This window comes from Abramis brama, assembly GCF_963993115.1.
Source record: "Abramis brama genome assembly, chromosome: 3".
Taxonomy (NCBI): Eukaryota; Metazoa; Chordata; class Actinopteri; order Cypriniformes; family Leuciscidae; genus Abramis; species Abramis brama.
Window position 1 is genome coordinate 899,292 of NC_139965.1, and position 22,863 is coordinate 922,154.

General features: G+C 41.1%; 1 protein-coding gene across 1 annotated transcript in view; it reads left to right on the forward strand.

Moving 5' to 3' along the window:
* Positions 1–21,149, forward strand: part of LOC311078925 (myelin-oligodendrocyte glycoprotein-like) — a gene marked incomplete at its 3' end in the record, with an annotated part of 41,909 nt that extends 20,760 nt beyond the window's left edge. Inside the window, exons 3-7 of the mRNA XM_084107977.1 lie at positions 16,806–17,165; positions 17,345–17,464; positions 17,554–17,574; positions 20,799–20,863; positions 21,096–21,149. Of these exons, the coding sequence (XP_083964103.1) occupies positions 16,806–17,165; positions 17,345–17,464; positions 17,554–17,574; positions 20,799–20,863; positions 21,096–21,149 (620 nt within the window). The remainder of the gene's footprint in view (positions 1–16,805; positions 17,166–17,344; positions 17,465–17,553; positions 17,575–20,798; positions 20,864–21,095) is intronic.
* Positions 21,150–22,863: the final 1,714 nt, after the last annotated feature.

Genomic DNA, 22,863 nt, shown 5'->3' on the forward strand with positions numbered 1-22,863 from the left:
TTACTATAACTATACTTTATACTTTCCTGCATGTAATGTCCCTAACCTGTGTATTAATCTGTGTCCTGCTCTAAACTTGTGTATTATGAATATTGTTGGCTCTTACGACAAACTGCTTGTTCCTCATTTGTAAGTCACTGATAAAAGCCTCTGATAATGAATAAATGTAAATCTTCAGTCTTACAGGAGGAATAAAAGTATAATGTATAAAATATTTCTATTTCTTTATACTGTATATTACTGGAGCAACATGATGTATAACATGTTTAATTAAAAATCTCTAAAGGTTCCTTTACCAAATACTTTTGATATTTAACAGATGATGGTTGTACTTTGGGTTCATTTCTTTCATAAAACATTGTAACTAATATTGAAATGCACACTGATTGATGTTTCTGTGTTAATTAAATAAAACACACAATGATCTGAAATGTAAAGTCTGATACAGATGGCTGAGGGCGAATCCACAGAACAAGACGCTTAATGTAAATACATGTGCAAAAGAGTAAATACAATTGTCTACAATTTACTCAATTACAGTTTTTCTCAGTCGCTTTGGTGCATTTCTTATATCAAAAGTGCAATTCTTGATACTACTTGTCACTTGTGCACATCATTAAAGCAATGTTTTATTCCTTTGAACAAATTGCAATTGCTTTTGTACATATTGCAATTGATAATGTACAAGTGTCAGCTTTTTTCCACATTTTCAATTGCTCATGTCATGTTGATCAAAATATAGTAAATGGTTCTCTGTTGAATAGTCTTACCCCTCAAAACATCTAGGCATTAGTTCCTTGCATAAGCCATTACATGCAAAGTTGTTGAACTATTTGTCATAAACTGTCAAGCATAGTTTTACACATTTCTATTAGACCTTTTGTACAAAAAAACGTGAATTGATGAATCATGCAGGTGAAATTGACCCTCACTCATGAAGGAATGCAAAGTCTTAGTTCAACCAACAATCAACCAGTTGTCTAAATTGCTCAAAGGTGCATCTAATGAACAATCAATTGGCAAGCATATAAAGACAGACCACAACACAGAGTTGCAATTTTACAATAATGGATGGACCAGGAAACGAACAGGGTCAACAGCCAAGAGGAAGAATAATGGCGCTTTTCCACTGCATGGTACGGTACGGCTCGGTTCGGTACGGCACGCTTTGGCGCTTTTCCACTGCATGGTACGGTACGGCTCGGTTCAGTACGGCTCACTTTTGCCGCATTTCCACTGCATGGTACGGTACGGTACGGCTCGCTTCGGCTCGCTTTAAATGGTACCACCTCTGTTGAGGTTCCAAGCGTACCGTACCGATACTAAAATGTGACGCGAAAACACTGCAGATCACTGATTGGTCAGACAGAATCATCACTACCAGCGTCATTGTATTTACGACACGAGACACTAAACCCGCTAGATTTAAATAGCCAGTAGACAACAGCCAGCGCTGTAGCGCCTGTTTTAAAAGTATTTGCTTTAAAAAAAAAAAAAAAAAGAGTAAACTTCAAAAAAAGAAATGGCTGAATCGTGGTCAGTGGACGAGGTGCAGACATTCCTCTCGTTGGTTGCCGAGGAATGGATGGGGAAACACGGAATGAAAAATTCGCATTTAATATGATGATGTCATGGCAGTAGAGACGGCAACTATAACGATCAGTCCCACCCACTTTGAAGCGGTACTAACTGCAGTGGAAAAGCAACCGAGCTAAAGCGAACCGAACCGTGCCGTACCGAGTCGAGTCATACCACACAGTGGAAAAGCGAAGCGAGCCGAACCGTTCCGCGCCGAGTCGAACCGTACCGAGCCGAACCGAGCCGTACCATGCAGTGGAAAAGCGCCATAAGAGGAGCAAGGATGCGTGGTGGAAGGCAAAACAGAGGAAGAGGCAGAAGAGGACATAGGCACAAACCAGATGCTACCCCCTGGGGTACATGAATTGACCCAAAAATATTGGTATAACCCTTTTGTTCTGGTCTGGGTATTTAAGGGTAGGTGACAGAGCAGTCTTTGGGAGCCTGTAACCAGGATCATCCCCCATACAGTGCTGAGTCCGTGTTATCCCGTTGGAACACACTCACACACCACTGTGTGTCTCTGTCAGGAATGCATTGCTTACTTTTAGAGTCATCATTGAGTAACTAATGTTATGTATTTATTATTTCTGAATTGGCTTTTAATCACTTGTGTAATTGGCATGACACATTTTTACCTGACAAATAAATGTTACATCTTGATTTATTCAGAAGTTTTCTGAACTCATTATTTTAGTAGATTAAGAGGAGGCTGGTGCCACCGCAGCTCTGTGTCCAGGATAGGTCAAACTAAAGGCGCATATGAACGGAGCACGTCATCTGAAGACCTTTTGATTTCTGTCTATCACTAGGCATGTTTCCATTACAGATTTGCGCAAAACTTTTGCGTTTTTTTTTTTTTTCTCTAAATGTCGACAAAAAACTATTTCGAAATGACGGCGTTTCCATTAACCGATGTTATGCGACTAAAACTTAATTTTTTCCTCTCGCGATAAGTAAAATCATTCCAAAAACCATGGCAACGGACGTTGGTAGGTTTCCCAGCCACTGCACTGGCCATTATTATTAATGGAAGGAGATGTATGTGTGTTTTCAAAGCATAAGGAACGACCCTTATTATACTTGAGAGCGGCACATATGAGGTGTTTCTGAGTGTTTCTCCCTCATTTCTGCGTCGAGGTCTTGATTGTGGCATTTATTAGAATCCATTATTCCTGTAATTATTTTGTCTTTTATGAATTTAATAAAGAGCTCTGTCTCGTATTCTGTCCAAACACACAGCGTCATCTACGTCAGGTGACTGTAAATGCGCAAAAACTGTTTCCATTGCAGTTTTGCGAAATATTTCTTTTTTGAATTGCCTGAAACACCTCCTCATCGAGTATAAACTTTTTTGCGATAAATGCGAGTTTTTGCGAAATTGACGTGTTTCCATTGGGCGTATTTTCAATTCGCAATTTCAATTTGAGCAATTTGAAGGGTAATGGAAACGTGGCTACTGGCTTGGCAAGTTGTACAGAAGTGGCTAAATAAACTCCACTTTTCTGTATGAGTGAGCAGTAGGCATCCGACTGAAGAGGTATTAGCAAACCCTGCACCCTCTGACCATGATCAGACTGGCGAGGCTGTGTCCGTGAGATCCATGTAAACCCGGGCGTGTGACTCTGTGCGGCATCGCGTCCCTTAATGAATGAGTAATTGAAAGTATGGGATACTCAGAATAATCAAAGATCTAAATTAATTCATAATCAGTATTTATGATTATTTTCTAATAAGAAACACAATCTAAATTTGATTATCATTTGAAATTGGAGTCAGATTAAGCGTAAAGCTAAAGTAATATTGAAACTAAATTCCAATAAATTAAGTGAACTTCACTGGAGCGCTTCGCCCAGGCCGTTGGATTTCCTTCGTTGGGCCAATGGGTGGTCCTTACTGTCACGAATTCAGCCTCTGTGGCTCCCTCTGCTCACCACCAGAGGTCACCATCACCTGAGTACTAGCTCTTTGGACTTCATTTCCCATATACCCTGTACCTGTGGCTGATTTCACTCACAGGTGTTTTCCATTGACTCTCAACTATTTTAACTGTTCTCCCAGCTTCCTCATTGCGAAGTCTTGTCTTGCCATGCAAACATTTCTGAGCGTTTATTCCGTGTGTGATTTCCCGTGTATGACCTGGACTGTTTACTGGACTCTGATTCTTTGCCGCCTGCCTATTCTGATTCCATCTGCCTTGTCATTTGATTATCCTGTGTGTTTGCCGCCTGCCCTGATCTTCAGCCTGAACTCTGACTTTGATTCTGCCTTATCTACATTGTGTTTGAAGCCCGTGATTGAACTCTGCCTGTTTGACTTGCATTCTGTCTTAATAAAGCTGCATATGGATCCTCACGACACTGACTCCTCGTTACAGAAGACTTCGCCAGATCTCGATCCAGCAGCATTCTACCACTTCACCACCGAGGTCACTGCTCAAGCATCGGTCCTGGCCACACACCAGCAGCAGCTCAACCGATTGACCTCGATTACTGAAGAACTGGTAAAGGCATTACAAACACTTCGTCTCCAAGTACCCAGTGATCCTGCTCCACCCCCCACTCCACCTCAGGCACATGCTATTCCCAACACCTCCAGCCCTCGTCTCGCCTTCCCAGAAAAATTTGATGGATCTCCAGACAGATGTAAGGGATTCTTACTTCAATGTTCTATGTTTGTCAATCAACAACCCATGTTGTACCCTGCAGATGAGAACCGCATCGCATTTGTGTATTCGCTTCTCACGGGGAGAGCGTTGGATTGGGCTACTGCAGTATGGAATGAGGATAGACCAACCTTCCCTTCATTTAGAGCTTTTATTCAACGCTTCAAAGAGGTGTTTGAGCACTCCGTTGGAGGAAAGGAAGCGGGTGAGCAATTGCTATCTCTCCGGCAAGGAAGGGGTTCAGCGGCGGATTATGCTCTATCATTTCGCACTCTCGCAGCTCAGACGGGGTGGCCAGACGATCCTCTCAAACTCCACTACCGTAAAGGCTTGTCTATGGAGTTGCAGTCTGAACTTGCCTGTCGCGACGAGGGAAAATCACTGGAGCAATTCATCGAGTTGTCCATCAAGATCGACAATCTCCTTCGATCTCGTCGCACCAACCGTCTGCCCACTTCTCCCATGACACTTTCAACAGTTAACTCCGACGTAGAACCCATGCAAATTGGCTTCACACGCATCAGCGAGGAGGAGAGAGAGAGACGCATTCGACAGAGCTTATGTTTGTACTGCGGATTACCGGGACATCTAAGAGCAACCTGTCCTACTCGTCCACCCCGCAATCCCACTGTGGTGAGTTCAATTCCCAAATCCACTACTAGTTTAGAGATTGCAGTCACTCTGGAGATAAATGGGAGGGTCGTTGAGACAGTAGCATTGATTGACTCGGGGGCTGCAGGAAACTTCATCGATATGTCTTTCGCGAAAAATAATAATATTCCCCTTGTTCCCTATGACTCTCACTTGGCAGTCGCAGCGCTAGATGGCCGACCTCTGGGCTCCGGTTGTATCAAATTCACCACTGAAGATCTGCAGTTGAGCACCGGAGTCCTCCACACTGAAACCATCCGTCTGTTTGTCTTTCAATCACCACAAAATCCCATCATCCTCGGTCTTCCATGGCTGGAGCTGCACAACCCCTCTATCTCATGGACTAAGAAACAAATCACTCAATGGTCAGACTTCTGTCTTCACAACTGTCTTCACAACATGCCCGTCAAGAAGAGGAGTGATACTTCTTTAACAGATCCACTTCCCAGTGTCTATCAGGATCTAGCCGAGGCGTTCAGCAAGGTGAAAGCATCACACTTACCTCCTCACCGAGCCAGTGACTGTGCCATAGATCTCCACCCAGGATCACAACCTCCCAAGGGCAGAGTCTTTCCGCTGTCACAACCCGAAGCAGAGGCTATGAGATCCTACATTCAGGAGGAACTCGCCAAAGGTTTCATCCGTCCCTCCACTTCACCCGCATCAGCAGGCTTCTTCTTCGTCAAGAAGAAAGATGGAGGTCTTCGTCCCTGTATCGACTATCGATCTCTCAACGACATCACAACCAAGTTCCGTTATCCTCTACCACTCGTCCCTGCTGCTCTCGAACAACTCAGACAAGCAAGATATTTCACCAAACTGGACCTTCGTTGTGCCTATAATCTCATTCGCATTCGTGAAGGGGACGAGTGGAAGACTGCATTCTCCACCACGACGGGGCACTACGAATATCTTGTTATGCCGTTCGGCCTGTCCAATAGTCCTTCCGTGTTTCAGGCTTTCATTAACGACGTTTTCAGAGACATGCTGAACCAAAGGGTAATTGTTTACATTGATGACATCCTGATTTATTCCGAAACTTACGAGGAGCATGTTAAACACGTCAGAGAAGTCCTGAAACGTCTCATTCAACACCAACTGTACGCCAAGGCAGAGAAGTGTGAGTTCCACCAAGAGACCATCTCCTTTCTCGGGTATGTGATTAGCTCTGGAGGGGTCGCCATGGACGAGAGGAAGGTACAGGCGGTAGTTCACTGGTCCCAACCTACCACTCTCAAGGAACTACAACGCTTCTTAGGATTTGCCAATTTCTATCGGCGGTTCATCCGTAACTTCAGCAGTATCGCTGCCCCTATGACATCCATGATCAAAAAGGGAACCCAACGTCTAACCTGGTCTTCAGCAGCTATAGCAGCGTTCCGTTCACTAAGAGAGAAATTCACGACCGCTCCCATCCTGCACCATCCTGATCCTGAATGTGAATTCATAGTGGAAGTAGATGCTTCCAGCACAGGCATTGGGGCAGTGCTTTCACAACGCCAGGGTGAACCTCCCAAACTTTTCCCCTGTGCGTTCTTCTCCCGTAAATTGAACTCTACCGAGCAGAATTATGACGTTGGCAACCGCGAACTTCTCGCAATGAAGGCAGCATTCGAGGAGTGGCATCACTGGCTGGAGGGGGCTAAACATCCGTTCACTGTTCTCACTGATCATCGTAACCTAGAGTATCTGAAATCAGCCAAACGACTCAACCATCGACAAGCCAGATGGTCACTCTTTTTCACCAGATTCGATTTCAGAGTTACTTATCGTCCAGGCTCTCAAAATACCAAGGCGGATGCTCTTTCTCGACTTCATGAGTCTGACCTCCTATCGCCAGATCAATAACCCATCATTCCATCCACTATCATTCTCGCACCTGTGCAGTGGGACATACTAACCGAAATCGCAGAAGCCCAGGTCATCGAGCCACCACCGGCTGAAACCCCACCCAACCTCACGTACGTTCCACAGGCCCTAAGACAGAGAGTAATACAAATGGTACACAATAACCCTAGTTCCGGTCATCCAGGTATAACGGCTACAGTACAACTCCTCAACAATAAGTTCTGGTGGTCTTCTATACGAACGGACACCATCACGTTCATTCAGAATTGCACCATCTGCAATACCTCCAAATCTCCGCGTCAATTACCTGCCGGCCTTCTTCATCCATTACCCATCCCACAAAGACCATGGTCACACATCGCCATTGACTTCGTGACTGACCTACCACTCTCTCAGGGCCACACTACCATTCTCACGGTAATTGATCGTTTCTCTAAAGCCTGCAGACTGATACCTCTTCCCAAACTCCCCACTGCTCTGGAAACTGCTGAAGTTCTCTGCAATAATGTATTTAGATTCTATGGTCTACCGAAAGATGTAGTCTCTGATCGGGGTCCGCAGTTCACCTCCAGAGTCTGGTCCGCTTTCTGTCAGCTACTGAACATTAATGTCAGCTTAACCTCCGGATACCATCCTGAAGCCAACGGTCAAGTGGAAAGATTAAATCAGGAACTCACCCGCTTCCTTCGCTCATATTGCCAGAAGAATCAGTCCGACTGGAGTCGGTATCTGCTATGGGCCGAGTATGCTCAAAATTCACTCCGCAAGCCATCTACAGGTCTCACCCCCTTCCAATGCATCCTAGGCTTCCAACCCCCATTGTTTCCATGGTCTGGAGAACCCTCGGACTTACCTGCAATTAACTCATGGTTACAACGCAGTGAGGAGACGTGGAACAATGCTCATGTCCATCTACAAAGAGCAGTTCATCGCACCAGAGAACAGGCCAATCGTCATCGGCGAACCAATCCCAACTACCAACCAGGGCAATGGGTTACCCGTGACATACGGCTCCAGTTACCCTGCAAGAAGCTCAGTCCCAGGAGCCGCTCACAGGGGAGGGGCTCTGTCACGAATTCAGCCTCTGTGGCTCCCTCTGCTCACCACCAGAGGTCACCATCACCTGAGTACTAACTCTTTGGACTTCATTTCCCATATACCCCGTACCTGTGGCTGATTTCACTCACAGGTGTTTTCCATTGACTCTCAACTATTTTAACTGTTCTCCCAGCTTCCTCATTGCGAAGTCTTGTCTTGCCATGCAAACATTTCTGAGCGTTTATTCCGTGTGTGATTTCCCGTGTATGACCTGGACTGTTTACTGGACTCTGATTCTTTGCCGCCTGCCTATTCTGATTCCATCTGCCTTGTCATTTGATTATCCTGTGTGTTTGCCGCCTGCCCTGATCTTCAGCCTGAACTCTGACTTTGATTCTGCCTTATCTACATTGTGTTTGAAGCCCGTGATTGAACTCTGCCTGTTTGACTTGCATTCTGTCTTAATAAAGCTGCATATGGATCCTCACGACACTGACTCCTCGTTACACTTACAAAATGATCAGAAACATGGAGAGGTCTCACCAAAATATTGTCTGTGATGCAGTTGCGTGTGTAAACCAGGTCCAGTTGGTTGCCTGATGTGTGTGTACCTGTGGTGATGAGCCGTTTGAGATTGAAGGAGGCTAGGAGAGAGATGAAGTCTGTTGCATACGGCTTCTCTAGATGAATGTTGAAGTCACCAAAGACTACCAGTGGGGAGCCATCCTCAGGGAAAGAGGACAGCAGCACATCCAGCTCCTCTACAAAGCTTCCCAGCTGACCCGGGGGGCGATATATGACCTCAGTATGGATCTTACTGGGAGTTGTAAGTGTAATAGCATGATATTCAAACGAGTTATTGTTGCATAGAGAAGAGAGTGCTGAGTATTTCCAATTGTTAGAAATGAGAAGCCCTGAACACCCCCACCCCTCCCAGACTGGCGAGGGGAGTGAGAGAAAGAGAAAGTGTTAGAGAGAGCAGCGGGGGTTGCTGAGTCTTCTGGACGAATCCAGGTCTCAGTCAAGCCCAAGATACTAAGAGTAGAATGAGATGCAAAGGCTGGAATAAAGTCAGCATAGACCCACGGAAAGAGAGAGAGGTGTGTGTGAGGATGAGAGAATGGGACGCAGATTAGCAGTATTGCGCTGCCTTCTGCGCGTGATGAAAGAGCGTTGTCGAGAGACAACAGGAATGTATTGAAAGCACATGTAGAGTAAGAAAAATAGGATAAAAGTGGGAAAGGAAAGGGAGAAGAAGATACTTAAGTGCCTTCCTGGTGTCGTTGCTCGGTGGAGTCGCACAGGTAGAGTAGTCGGTCTTCACACGAGGAGTCTGAACACTTCCACGACAGCACACAAACTACATAGATATAATGCTTTCTCAGACAGCTGTCTCGGCCCAGCAATTAAGCAAATAATCCGAAAATGGGAGAAATCGAGACTAGCTGCTGAGAGGCAACACTTAAGTGCAATGAAACTGCAATACTTTTCAGACGAGGCTGTTATTTAAAGTAGGAACGCGTCTAAATAAAATACAGATTTGTGTTAAGGTAAAAATTTTAAATAAGCAGAGAATCGAAAATGGCCTTACCTTGAGTAAGGAGCAGGAGAACTGGATATTAAGAAAAAAACACTTGCGCGCTCTCGCCGTATCCACAGACTGACCGCTTGTCCTGGTTTTGACCTGAATCTCCTCTAGTTTACATCTGTTTTACAGTTGCTGTCTCGGGCAATTAAGCGAATAATCCGAAAATCACAACTTAAGCGTCGGAAGTGGCGTACGCCTCTGTCAGGCCCTGTTTTGTGTGTACGCAACGGTTATAAATGAGGCCCCAGAACTCAGTCACTGATAAACACGCGCTGTTTGATTGACAGCTACAGCTATTGTAAACGGACCGTTCTTTGATCGCTTTTCTATAAATAATTCAATCAGTTTAAATAACAGATTATTTAGTACATCCTACTAAGAGAAACAATGTGAAGATGACCTTTTCGTCACTGGTTTGATTTACTGACAGGACACAGAACATCTTACGGTACATGAATCATTACATCAGAAATCACTGTTTCACAGATCAGGCATTAGAATAAACAATGTTACTTACATGTTACTTACATGTTGTGGCAATACTGTCGAGTCCATATCGTAAAAGTCTGCGCCGAGATTGCGGACTGATTTACCAAAGAATCCAGTGAAATGTACCGAATATGAATAAATAATGTTCAACTGAGTCATTCACATTGTTGAAAATAAACAACCACATTCCCACATTCCCAGCATTAGAATCCTTTGGAAGGTAATGTTCTGTTTAGTCCAGTGGGTGACCCTGTGCTCTTCTCTCTTCCTCATCTCACTAACGCCAGTGGGCGGGGCCAAAGCTGACGCCTTTCACTACCTTTATCACGTCATTAAGAGGCACATTCCAGAATGAGTCTTCGCTGGGCCTGGTAACTATAAAAGCTGATTTTGGACTAACAAGGAAGTTTTCAGTTCTGAAACTTTCAGGATATTCTTATAATATGATGACCTCTTATATGTCAAAACCTCAAGGAAAATTTGATTTCTTAGTTCATGACCCCTTTAATTTCTGCATTATTTTTTACAGTAACGTACTGTAGATTACAGTAAAAAAGACCAGCAGTCTGAATATAAACTCCAGACTCAACCGCAGGAATGAATGACACCTGATATGCAGTGATGTTTGAGATGTTTGAGATGCCTGTCCAAAGACACGGTTCAGCAGGGTGCTGTCCTCCTTCTTCATGACTCCTCGTCTGATTTCTTGCTCTTCTTCTTTTGGGCTGGTTTGGGGGCGGAGCCGTCAGCTGATTGGCTGGATTGTCCGAGGGAGAAAATGCAGAAATGTGAGAAACTCATTACGTGAAAATGCAAGATTCTGTTGCATGTATCCTTACCAGAACGGATGTGATACGTTTCAAGATAATAATAAAAAACTAAAATATAAGACACCAAGTGAATGTCAAGATGCTTGATGTCATGATCGTGGCTGATAAGAACAAAAACAACATTTAAGTGTTGCGAAAAAACTAATCTAACATCACAGTTTATAGGGATAAAATCAGATTCTCACAATGTGACACAGAGTGACTTTGACATTCATGTTGATATTAACAACACTGACTGTTGCATTGTGTATATTGTAAAATACAGTCGTCAACATTTGAAGTGGATCAAAAAAGTTCATCAAAGTTGTCCTAAGAAAAGAACGGTTTTGTTCAAAATTCATGTATAACTTTGATGAAAGGTTTTGATCCACTTCAAATGTTGACTACTGTAGTTCAATGAATAAAATGCTACGACACACTTACAGTTTTTTTTCTTCTATTAAGTAAGCCTACACTGAAAAAAAAATATTTTGGCTGCTTGTTCAAATTGCTTCATTGCTTCATTAGAGGTCTTTAGAATCGCGTGGAAAGACTGTATGTCACGTTATAAAAAGGCCCTAAAAGCGGCCAGGGCTGAGCATCTCCGCAAACTAATAGAAAACAACCAAAACAATCCTAGGTTTTTATTTAACACCGTGGCTAGACTAACAAATAAACAGACGTCACCCGAACAAAATATCCCGTTACAGTTTAGTAGTAATGATTTCATGAACTTCTTCACTGAGAAAATAGAAAACATCAGAACCACAATTGTAAACATTCAATCCTCAATCGCACCTTATAATTCAGCCTCAATTTTCCCCCCGCAAGAACAATTACAGTGCTTTACAACTATAGAACAAAAAGAGTTAAATAAACTTATCACTTCATCTAAAACAACAACATGTTTATTAGATCCTATACCAACTAAACTACTGAAGGAAGTGTTACCTGTAGTGGAAGAGCCTCTCCTCAATATTATTAACTCGTCTTTATCTTTAGGTCATGTTCCAAGAACATTTAAACTGGCAGTGATAAAACCTCTCATTAAGAAACCACAATTAGACCCGCATAATCTAGCAAATTATAGACCCATTTCAAATCTACCTTTTATGTCTAAAATACTAGAAAAAGTTGTGTCCACTCAACTGGGCTCTTTCTTGCAAGAAAATGATATCTATGAAAAGTTTCAGTCAGGATTCAGGCCGCATCATAGCACTGAAACTGCGCTCGTTAAAATCACAAATGATTTACTCTTAGCTTCTGACCAAGGCTGCATCTCAATACTAGTTTTACTCGATCTAAGTGCTGCGTTCGATACTATAGATCACACAATACTCTTAGATCGACTACAAAATTATACTGGTGTTCAAGGACAAGCATTAAGCTGGTTTAGATCATACTTATCAGACCGCTACCATTTTGTCTATTTAAATGGAGAAAAATCGATCATAACTCCAGTAAACTATGGAGTGCCGCAGGGATCTGTGTTGGGCCCTCTATTATTCTCAATATATATGCTGCCACTTGGAAATATTATAAGGAAACATGGAATTAGTTTCCATTGTTATGCTGATGACACTCAAATATATATTTCATCACGGCCGGATGAAAACGCTAAATTATCCAAATTGACAGAGTGTGTTAAAGATATAAAAGATTGGATGACGCGTAATTTTCTATTATTAAATCCAGACAAGACAGAGGTAATACTTATCGGTTCAAAAAACCGCCCACAAAACCTCTCACAATACAACTTTGACATCATAGGATGTCCTGTTACTTTATCCTCTACAGTAAAAGACCTGGGTGTTATACTAGACTGCAACCTGTCTTTTGAAAATCATATTTCGTATGTTACAAAAACAGCCTTTTTCCACCTTAGAAACATTGCTAAGCTACGTAACATGCTATCAGTTTCTGATGCAGAAAAGTTAGTTCATGCATTCATGACCTCGAGACTAGATTACTGTAATGCTTTATTAGCCGGTTGTCCTGCATCCTCAATAAACAAGCTACAGTTAGTCCAAAATGCAGCCGCTAGAGTTCTTACTAGATCAAGAAAATATGATCATATAACACCGATTTTATCATCACTACATTGGCTACCTATAAAGTTCCGTATTAATTATAAGGTATTGCTACTGACTTATAAAGCCCTAAACGGCTTAGCTCCAGTCTATTTAGCGGATCTTCTATCGCCCTATAATCCATCGCGCTCTTTAAGATCAATAAATTCAAGGCTTTTGGTCATACCTAGGATATCCAGATCAACCAAAGGAGGGAGAGCATTTTCACATTTAGCTCCAAAACTCTGGAATAGTCTTCCTGATACTGTTCGTTGCTCCGACTCACTCTCCCAGTTTAAAACTAGATTAAAGACGCATCTTTTCAGCCAGGCATTCATATAATATTGTTAATCTCACAGTTTCAAACTACAATCCGGCCTCTAGTTCATAAACGCCAGAGGAGAACTGGCCCCCGACTGAGCCTGGGTTCTCCCAAGGTTTTTTTTTTTCTCCATTAGGTCACCTGATGGAGTTTTAGGACACCATTAGGTCACTTGATGGAGTTTTTCGGTTCCTTGCCACTGTTGCCTTTGGCTTGCTCAGTTGGGGATATTTTGGGGATATTTAATTTTATTCTATCAATCAATAAATTCCACTAGAAACAAACTTTGTTGTATTATTTTATTTTAATACTGTGAAGCTGCTTTGATACAATCTGTATTGTGAAAAGCGCTATACAAATATACTTGATTTGATTTGATTTGAAAATGAGCTTAAGCAACACAATTGCTATACATTTTGTCCAAACTTAATTCGATTGTGTTCAATCTGCTTAAATATGTAAAATGTAAATTTACTTAATCCGTTTGTGTTGGATTACATGAATGATTTGTGTTGCATTAACTGAAACTGGGCGGTGATTGTTAGTTCCCAGCATGCTTTGCATATAGCTGAATTAAGAGAATAAACATTGAAATTAAGTGTTATTTTATGTGTTTTTGAGAAAATGAGGAAAGGGGAAGACTTGATAGTGTGTAATTGTGTTGAACTTGCCTTGCCTTGCCTTAATGTTCAATTACATTGGAATTATTAGAACCATTTAAATTACAGTGGGTTGCCACTGTGGAGAAGAGTGGAGCATTTGGTTGGGCTGTGGACTGATTCAAATAAGTTTAAATATTGTGACTGACGGAACATATAAATCTTAGCATTTAAAATGTTATTAACTGCTATTATTAGCTAATAGCTAGAGGTAGTCTAGAAATTCATTAGCGAAATCATGTAAATTCTACACACTTTATAAACTAAATAAACTAAAGCATGTCCACTAAACTTAACATGTTTAAGTAACAGGGAAGCAGTTCCACTGATGTGGTTGGACATTACTATTTCACATAGATTCTTTCTCATTCAGTTGTGTTGTCACAACACGAAGAGCTTACATAGATTAAAAAAATTCCATTAATGTTAATAAAAAATAATTTGCTTGTGTGGAACCACTGTCCATACTTGAATTAAGTTAGTTTAAAGAGTAATTTTTTTGAGTGCATTTACCTTAATATATAAATTAAAATGAACCATAATTTCATTTCAGTCTCTGAAGATCTCCAAACACTTTTGTTAATAATAAAAACAATAGAATAAATCCATCTATAACCCTATAGAGGATCAGATTCAACCCTTACACAACAATAAATCTCAGATTGTTCACTTAAATAGGGTCAAACAGAATGCAAACCCGGATTTCTCTATGAAAATGTTCATGCATCACATTCATCTTCCTTGAGCAGAAGAACATGAAGCTTCTCTCCTCCTCATCCAAACCATCAAAGGAGCTGAGTTACAGTTTTCTACTGTTTATAAATAAGCCTAAATTTATTTTCACTTACAAAATATTTATATGATGTATCATCATGCTGCACATGCTAAAGCACAGCTAAGTGTTCATTTATTAAAATAGTTAAGGGAGCGTCGTCTCTGTTGTCCTGATCATCGATCCATATTGATCTACAGTATCGCACACTGCAGGCTTTTCCTAGCCTGGAAAACTTTTTTCTACAGTCGATCCATGAGGGAAAAATCCTTGAGATCTGTGTGGATTTTCCATTAGCTATTCAATCGCCTCATAAAAACAGAAAACACACACATATGCATGCTCACACCGCAGAGATTATTACACAAAAAACATCTATGAGAATCAGTTGAAAAGGCGCATATCCAGTAGTTTCATGGATTGTTCAATTGTACGCGAATGTCAGTGATTTGAGCTTTCGAGGCCACATTTGCTTTGCTGCAGGGGCCAGCGCTCAAATCATGTTTCGGAGAGTCCTATTAAATCTTTCCACCCCTCCATTGCCCATTGGGTGATACGGAGTGGTGTGTGACAGACAATAGCTCAGATATTAAAGCGCTTTCAAAATGTACTCCTTGATCGGAGTGAATTTTTTTGGGGGAAACCATATATACAAAAAAAGTTGTTCCATAACTGTTTGGCAACAGCTTTGGCTGACTGATTTGGGCAATGTACCAACATCATAAAACGATCAGTGACAACAAGAACATCCACTGACTTATTCCTGCTGTCCTCAGCTGACCAAAAGTCAACACACACAAGCTCCAAGGGATCAGATGTGACTATGTTTTCAAGAGGAGCCCTAGCCTCTGTCTCAGGGGATTTACCATAGACACACCTCTTACAACATTTGAAATAATCTCTCACATCCCAGGCATAGCATACAAAACAGAGCCCATTTGCCTGACAATGGTAAGCGGTGGAATGGTTAAGGTCCCCACAAACTCTACACGCATCCCGTCCATCCCCTCTATATTTGGCCCTTGGTCGCACAGGTTTTTCTGTAGGTTTTGTCGGACCACTTGGAACCCTTTCCAACACATGTTCCAGTCGTGTAATTAGGCGCTCTAAGGATACTGTGCCACCCAAATGTTGCTTCAGGATGTCAAAAATAGGTCCGGGGCCATTACTCAAGTCAGTTTTTGCATAGTTGCGTAGGGCTATTTTAACAACATCATGTGCCCTACCCATTAATCGGTTCAGAACTTCTTCAGCCTGACATTCTTGGCTATACTCATGTTTACGCAAGTATACTGACATCAAATCCACCCATACATATATTGTACATTTATCAGAACCATCCCCACAACACTTTAACATCAGACTGTAATACCAGCTTCAGATTTAGCATGTCAGAAGGCGCACTGCTGCCAGCGTGTGTCGCTCTAGATCCCTCCCCACACCCCGTTACTCTTGATTCCAGACAGGACACAATATTCTCACTGATGGATTGACCTATTTCTTTCACAACAGTGGCCAACATATCCACAGAAATACTTCCCTCTGCAGCTGAAGTCCTTAATTCATTCACTTCTGTCCCATTAACCACAGGCTGATCAATTTGACGTGCTTCCCCACAATTTTGATAGGTTACCTGTGGTGTGGAAGTTAGTGGGTAGCCAGAAAACCCCCTACCTACAGAAAATGTTACATCAGTCTGATACACACCACTACCCAGGCCTGGTGTGTTAAATCTGTCCATGTTTTCTCACTCTATTGAACCCAAAATTAAACAAACAACCCACTACCATAAAAGTAATACATCCAAAACAGGAAATATTTCAGATAATATGCATATCAAATCACAAACGCCTCGTGCCAGTCCTCCGAAATCCGTTGTGCGCCGATCCTTGGATGTTACAGAATTTTACAGAGCTATATATGTATATGTATATGTATATAACTATGCTATGTATATAACTAAGTTACACATGCACATTTCACTCGTATTCAGGTTGGTCCCATGAATTTGCCGCAATGACAAACAGAAAACTGATTGGTTTGAAAGGTTTTTTTTTATTGGTTTTCGCTTGATATTTGCATATCGAGCCTGCCCCAACTTTTGCCGCTCTCAGCTGCCAATCCCACAATTCCCCGTGCGACCATGAAGCTCAACTTCTATAGGAATGAACTGTAACCTAGAAAATCGCTCCTCACCAGTGGACATGTACTTTACAAAAAAAACATGCTGCAGATTTAGAATCACTGTGATAAGTAAATGCAGTAAATAAATACAGCATAGTATATTTCATTGGGTGTGTCTCTCTGTGTCTCTCAGAGTCGTTCACTGTTGTGGTTCCTCGTGATCAGACAGTGGCTCATGTCGGGTCCACAGTCACTCTGCCCTGCTGGATCTCTCCTCCTGAGAACGCTGAAGCTCTGGAGATCCGCTGGTACCGTCAAGAGTTCAGCAACCCTGTTCTCCTCTATCAGCATGGGAAGATCCAGGACGTCCAGGAGGAATCGTACAGGAACAGAAGCTCACTGACTCTGTGGTCAGATCAGTCTGGTGGACTGAAGGATGGAGACGTCTCTCTACGCCTGGAGAAACTCAGGATTCAGGATGAAGGTTCATTTCACTGTTATGTCAGTGGAGAAAAGTCATATGACAGCAGTAAAGTGGTTCTCAAAGTCACTGGTGAGTCAAAATTCATTATGTTTTTATGGATCTACACCGTGACCTCATTAAAGGATTAGTTCACCTATAGAAATTACTAATTCACCAAATCAAATGTGCATGAGGTTTTTTAGCCTATAATTGATTGATATATTTTTCTCCAGAGTTGAGTTTAAATTCATATGAACTTTCTTCCTCAGATCTGCCAGATTCATCAGATTCATCAGACCCATGGAAGGCTCTTTTCTTCACCCTTCTCATCTGTGCTCTTCTGGGTTTGGTTGGGCTGATCCTGTACAAATACAGACAGAAACTAACAGGTACAATCTGGTTAAAAGATTAAAAAGATTTAGTCTTCAGTGTTTATTTATTCAATGTCATCTCATGATCTTATTGATCTGTTTTGCAGGGAAGCAACAAGCAGATCAAAGTAAGTCACATGAACCCGTAGTGTCGGCCCAGATCCGGCCCACATCTGGTACGCATTGAATCATCATGAACATGTACCAGATGTGGGGTGCAGCGAAATGAGAACCAACGACAGCATTATTTTAAATAAATGTTGTGGTACATAATCCATAATGCATATATGTATGAATATTACACACGAAAACCGCAATACATAAATATGAAAGATATTCTGTCTCTCTGCCTGGAATGGTTAGAAGTGTAATTTGCAGTAATGTGGTTTATTGTCTTTCTATGTATTTGTTGAAACGGATTTATAATGAACCCCTCCAATGATATTTTCTCTGATTTTAGATTATGAGCATGGAGTTATGAACGACAGAAAAGGTATTAGTAGTTGCAAACAATAATAAAAATAAAAGTAAACAAGTACTGTCAAGTTGTGCACTGGTTTATACCGGGATACACTGAGGTCCAGAAGTCTGAGAGAACCAGTGAAAAAGCTTCTGGATTATATTGATCTAATTTACTATAATCTTTTATAAATAATTGTATCAGCATTAAGAGCAACTCGTGCTTCAATGAATCAAGGAGATCTGACCTTCTATTCCAGGAGTCATTTCTAACATTTATAAGGCTCAGACTTTTAGACCCCACTGTATATTTTATTATAAATATATTTTATTATAATTGTCTACCAGAGCATAATGTGAATATAATTAAACATACAACTTCAATATGAGAAATTAACAATTCATGAAAGTTAAACTATTTATGTCCATTTTATGTCCTAAATTAAAGCTGTAGGTGTCCTTCACTAACATTATTATCTGTTTCTTATTTTAGTTGTGGGAGACGAAAATATAGAAGAACTGAGGAAACATGCAGGTATGACATCATCTCAGTTACACACACTCTTCATCATCTCAGTTACACACACTCTTCATCATCTCAGTTACTCACACTCTTCATCATCTCAGTTACTCACACTCTTCATCATCTCAGTTACTCACACTCTTCATCATCTCAGTTACTCACACTCTTCATCATCTCAGCTATACACACTCTTCATCATCTCAGCTATACACTCACACTCTTCATCATCTCAGCTATACACACTCTTCATCATCTCAGTTACTCACACCCTTCATCATCTCAGTTACTCACACTCTTCATCATCTCAGCTATACACACTCTTCATCATCTCAGCTATACACACTCTTCATCATCTCAGCTATACACTCACACTCTTCATCATCTCAGCTATACACACTCTTCATCATCTCAGTTACTCACACCCTTCATCATCTCAGTTACTCACACTCTTCATCATCTCAGCTATACACACTCTTCATCATCTCAGTTACTCACACTCTTCATCATCTCAGCTATACACACTCTTCATCATCTCAGTTACTCACACTCTTCATCATCTCAGTTACTCACACTCTTCATCATCTCAGCTATACACACTCTTCATCATCTCAGTTACTCACACTCTTCATCATCTCAGCTATACACACTCTTCATCATCTCAGTTACTCACACTCTTCATCATCTCAGCTATACACACTCTTCATCATCTCAGTTACTCACACTCTTCATCATCTCAGCTATACACTCACACTCTTCATCATCTCAGTTACTCACACTCTTCATCATCTCAGCTATACACTCACACTCTTCATCATCTCAGTTACTCACACTCTTCATCATCTCAGCTATACACACTCTTCATCATCTCAGTTACTCACACTCTTCATCATCTCAGCTATACACACTCTTCATCATCTCAGTTACTCACACTCTTCATCATCTCAGTTATACACTCACGCTCTTCATCATCTCAGTTATACACACTCTTCATCATCTCAGCTATACACACTCTTCATCATCTCAGTTACTCACACTCTTCATCATCTCAGTTACTCACACTCTTCATCATCTCAGCTATACACTCACACTCTTCATCATCTCAGTTATACACTCACGCTCTTCATCATCTCAGTTATACACTCACGCTCTTCATCATCTCAGTTATACACTCACACTCTTCATCATCTGTTATACACTCACACTCTTCATCATCTCAGCTATACACACACACTCTTCATCATCTCAGTTACTCACACTCTTCATCATCTCAGCTATACACTCACACTCTTCATCATCTCAGTTACTCACACTCTTCATCATCTCAGTTACTCACACTCTTCATCATCTCAGTTATACACTCACGCTCTTCATCATCTCAGTTATACACTCACACTCTTCATCATCTGTTATACACTCACACTCTTCATCATCTCAGCTATACACACACACTCTTCATCATCTCAGCTATACACTCACACTCTTCATCATCTCAGTTATACACTCGCGCTCTTCATCATCTCAGTTACTCACACTCTTCATCATCTCAGCTATACACTCACACTCTTCATCATCTCAGTTATACACTCACGCTCTTCATCATCTCAGTTATACACTCACACTCTTCATCATCTCAGTTATACACTCACACTCTTCATCATCTCAGCTATACACTCACACTCTTCATCATCTCAGCTATACACTCACACTCTTCATCATCTCAGTTATACACTCACACTCTTCATCATCTGTTATACACTCACACTCTTCATCATCTCAGCTATACACTCACACTCTTCATCATCTCAGTTATACACTCACACTCTTCATCATCTGTTATACACTCACACTCTTCATCATCTCAGCTATACACACACACTCTTCATCATCTCAGCTATACACTCACACTCTTCATCATCTCAGTTATACACTCGCGCTCTTCATCATCTCAGTTACTCACACTCTTCATCATCTCAGCTATACACTCACGCTCTTCATCATCTCAGTTATACACTCACGCTCTTCATCATCTCAGTTATACACTCACGCTCTTCATCATCTCAGTTATACACTCACACTCTTCATCATCTCAGTTATACACTCACACTCTTCATCATCTCAGCTATACACTCACACTCTTCATCATCTCAGCTATACACTCACACTCTTCATCATCTCAGTTATACACTCACACTCTTCATCATCTCAGCTATACACTCACACTCTTCATCATCTCAGTTATACACTCACACTCTTCATCATCTCAGTTATACACTCGCACTCTTCATCATCTCAGTTATATATGCTCCTACAGTAAGTGTAATATCATCTCACACATGAGGATTAATAATTGTTGTTTTATCTCTTCCTCAGTTCAGATCACTATTGATCCTGAGCATTTACATCCAGATCTGAAGGTTTCTAAGGACTGTAAAATAGTGAGAGACGCTCCAGGATATAATCACACTGGAGAGGGATTTCCATATCTATTATGTGCATTTGGAGCTCAAACATTTACATCTGGACGTCACTATTGGGAGGTAGATTTGGCACGAGAAAATAACCCTCCTAAAATCTACTGGTTAATTGGTGTGTCGAAACATGGAAATCTTCGCTTAAATAACAGATCTGCTTTAACTCCATCAAACGGTTACTGGTTCTTGTGTTCAGACGGTCCTAATGGCTTTTACACCAACTCTGATCCACCAGTTTCTCTCTCACTGACGCCGAGACCTGAACAACTGGGAGTTCTGTTAGTATGGAGCGAATTATGTGCCATAATTTAACAAACAAATCCAGCATTTTGCAAACAAACTCAATCTACTTCGCAAAGGAAAACTCCACTCGCAAACAAACTCGATCCGCTTTGCAAAGGAAAACTCGACTCGCAAACAAACAGAAAGCAATGTGCAAGCACAAAGGTCAGTTTGAGTGAAAATGCAGTGGAGTTACAAATATGTATTGTGTTTTACAAATATAAATAAATGAACCAAGATAATACTTAACAAATATATACAAACCATCCTTCAAATTGCATGTAACCTTTGAACAAATACCAAATCTAGTGCATACAAATGCATATCTGTCTGTTATGATTGTGTGACACTTCGCTTTTTATGAGATCTCTTGGCTCGATTTTCTCACAAATGTATCCAGGCAGATTTTCTCACAAATGCGTCCAGGCAGATTTTCTCACAAATGCGTCCAGGCAGATTTTCTCACAAATGCAGTTGAGCAACTTCCTCTTCTAAAACAGTAGATGGCGCTAAACTAGAGGCTAATTTAGCGCTAGTCTCCCAGGAGAAGCACTGATTTGAAACTTGCCTTTGCCTACAGCTGAGGAAAATGACCGGTGAACGGGTGTGTTTCTGTCTTATTTGATCTATAATTAACCTTTTTGAGGTTTTCTCTTGCAAAATGTTTATTGCCTATCTAGACAGAAATCCACATTAGCACTTAGTAGCACTTCATTCTCTCTAGGATCGGGGAATCTAAGCTGAAAGCTCTGCCATCTTGTTGCTTTTTGTCATTTTTTTCTGCATCGGACTCATGCGAAATGACTAAATTAGTAATTATGTCTACACTGAACAAATCTATTTCTTTCGTTCTCCATAAATGAATGAGAACATTTCATTTAATTGAAAGGAGGGTCCCACTTATTTATTTATTTAGTTGGAATTCAGTCAGCTTTACTGTTAATGTAATAAAATAATTAATGAACAAAACAAACAATATACAATTGTTTCTTAACTTGTCTGTGACGTATGCCGTGCCCAAATTATTTTTTTGGACACACAAATGAAACCCGCCGCTCAATTAAATGAAATGTTCTCATTCATTTATGGAGAACGAAAGAAATAGATTTGTTCAGTGTAGACATAATAATGTAACTCCACTGCATTTTCACTCAAACTGCCCTTTGTGCTTGCACATTGCTTTCTGTTTGTTTGCGAGTCGAGTTTTCCTTTGCAAAGCGGATCGAGTTTGTTTGCGAGTGGAGTTTTCCTTTGCGAAGTAGATTGAGTTTGTTTGCAAAATGCTGGATTTGTTTGTTATAATTATGGCACATAATTCGCTCCATATGTTAGATTATGATCACGGTCAGCTGTCATTTTACAGTGTCAAAGAGAGGAAACATCTGCTGACCATGAGCTCCAGATTCACTGGATCAGTCGCTCCGCTGTTTAATCCAGGTGTAGGAGATCTGAGTCCGCTTACAATTCTGGATTGTCCAGAACCTGTAGAATCACCTGTAGAGTCCAGTGAACCTTTACTGAGTAACAGCTCAGAACTTTGACTGACCAATCCAGTGTGTTTAGACAGAATGAAGCATGTGCACAGATACTGACACAGATGCTTTCCCCTCTTATGCCAAATCCAGATGTAAACTGGGATTGAAAACTCAACTTCTTTCCCAAATTCATCTAGTGTCTGAAAA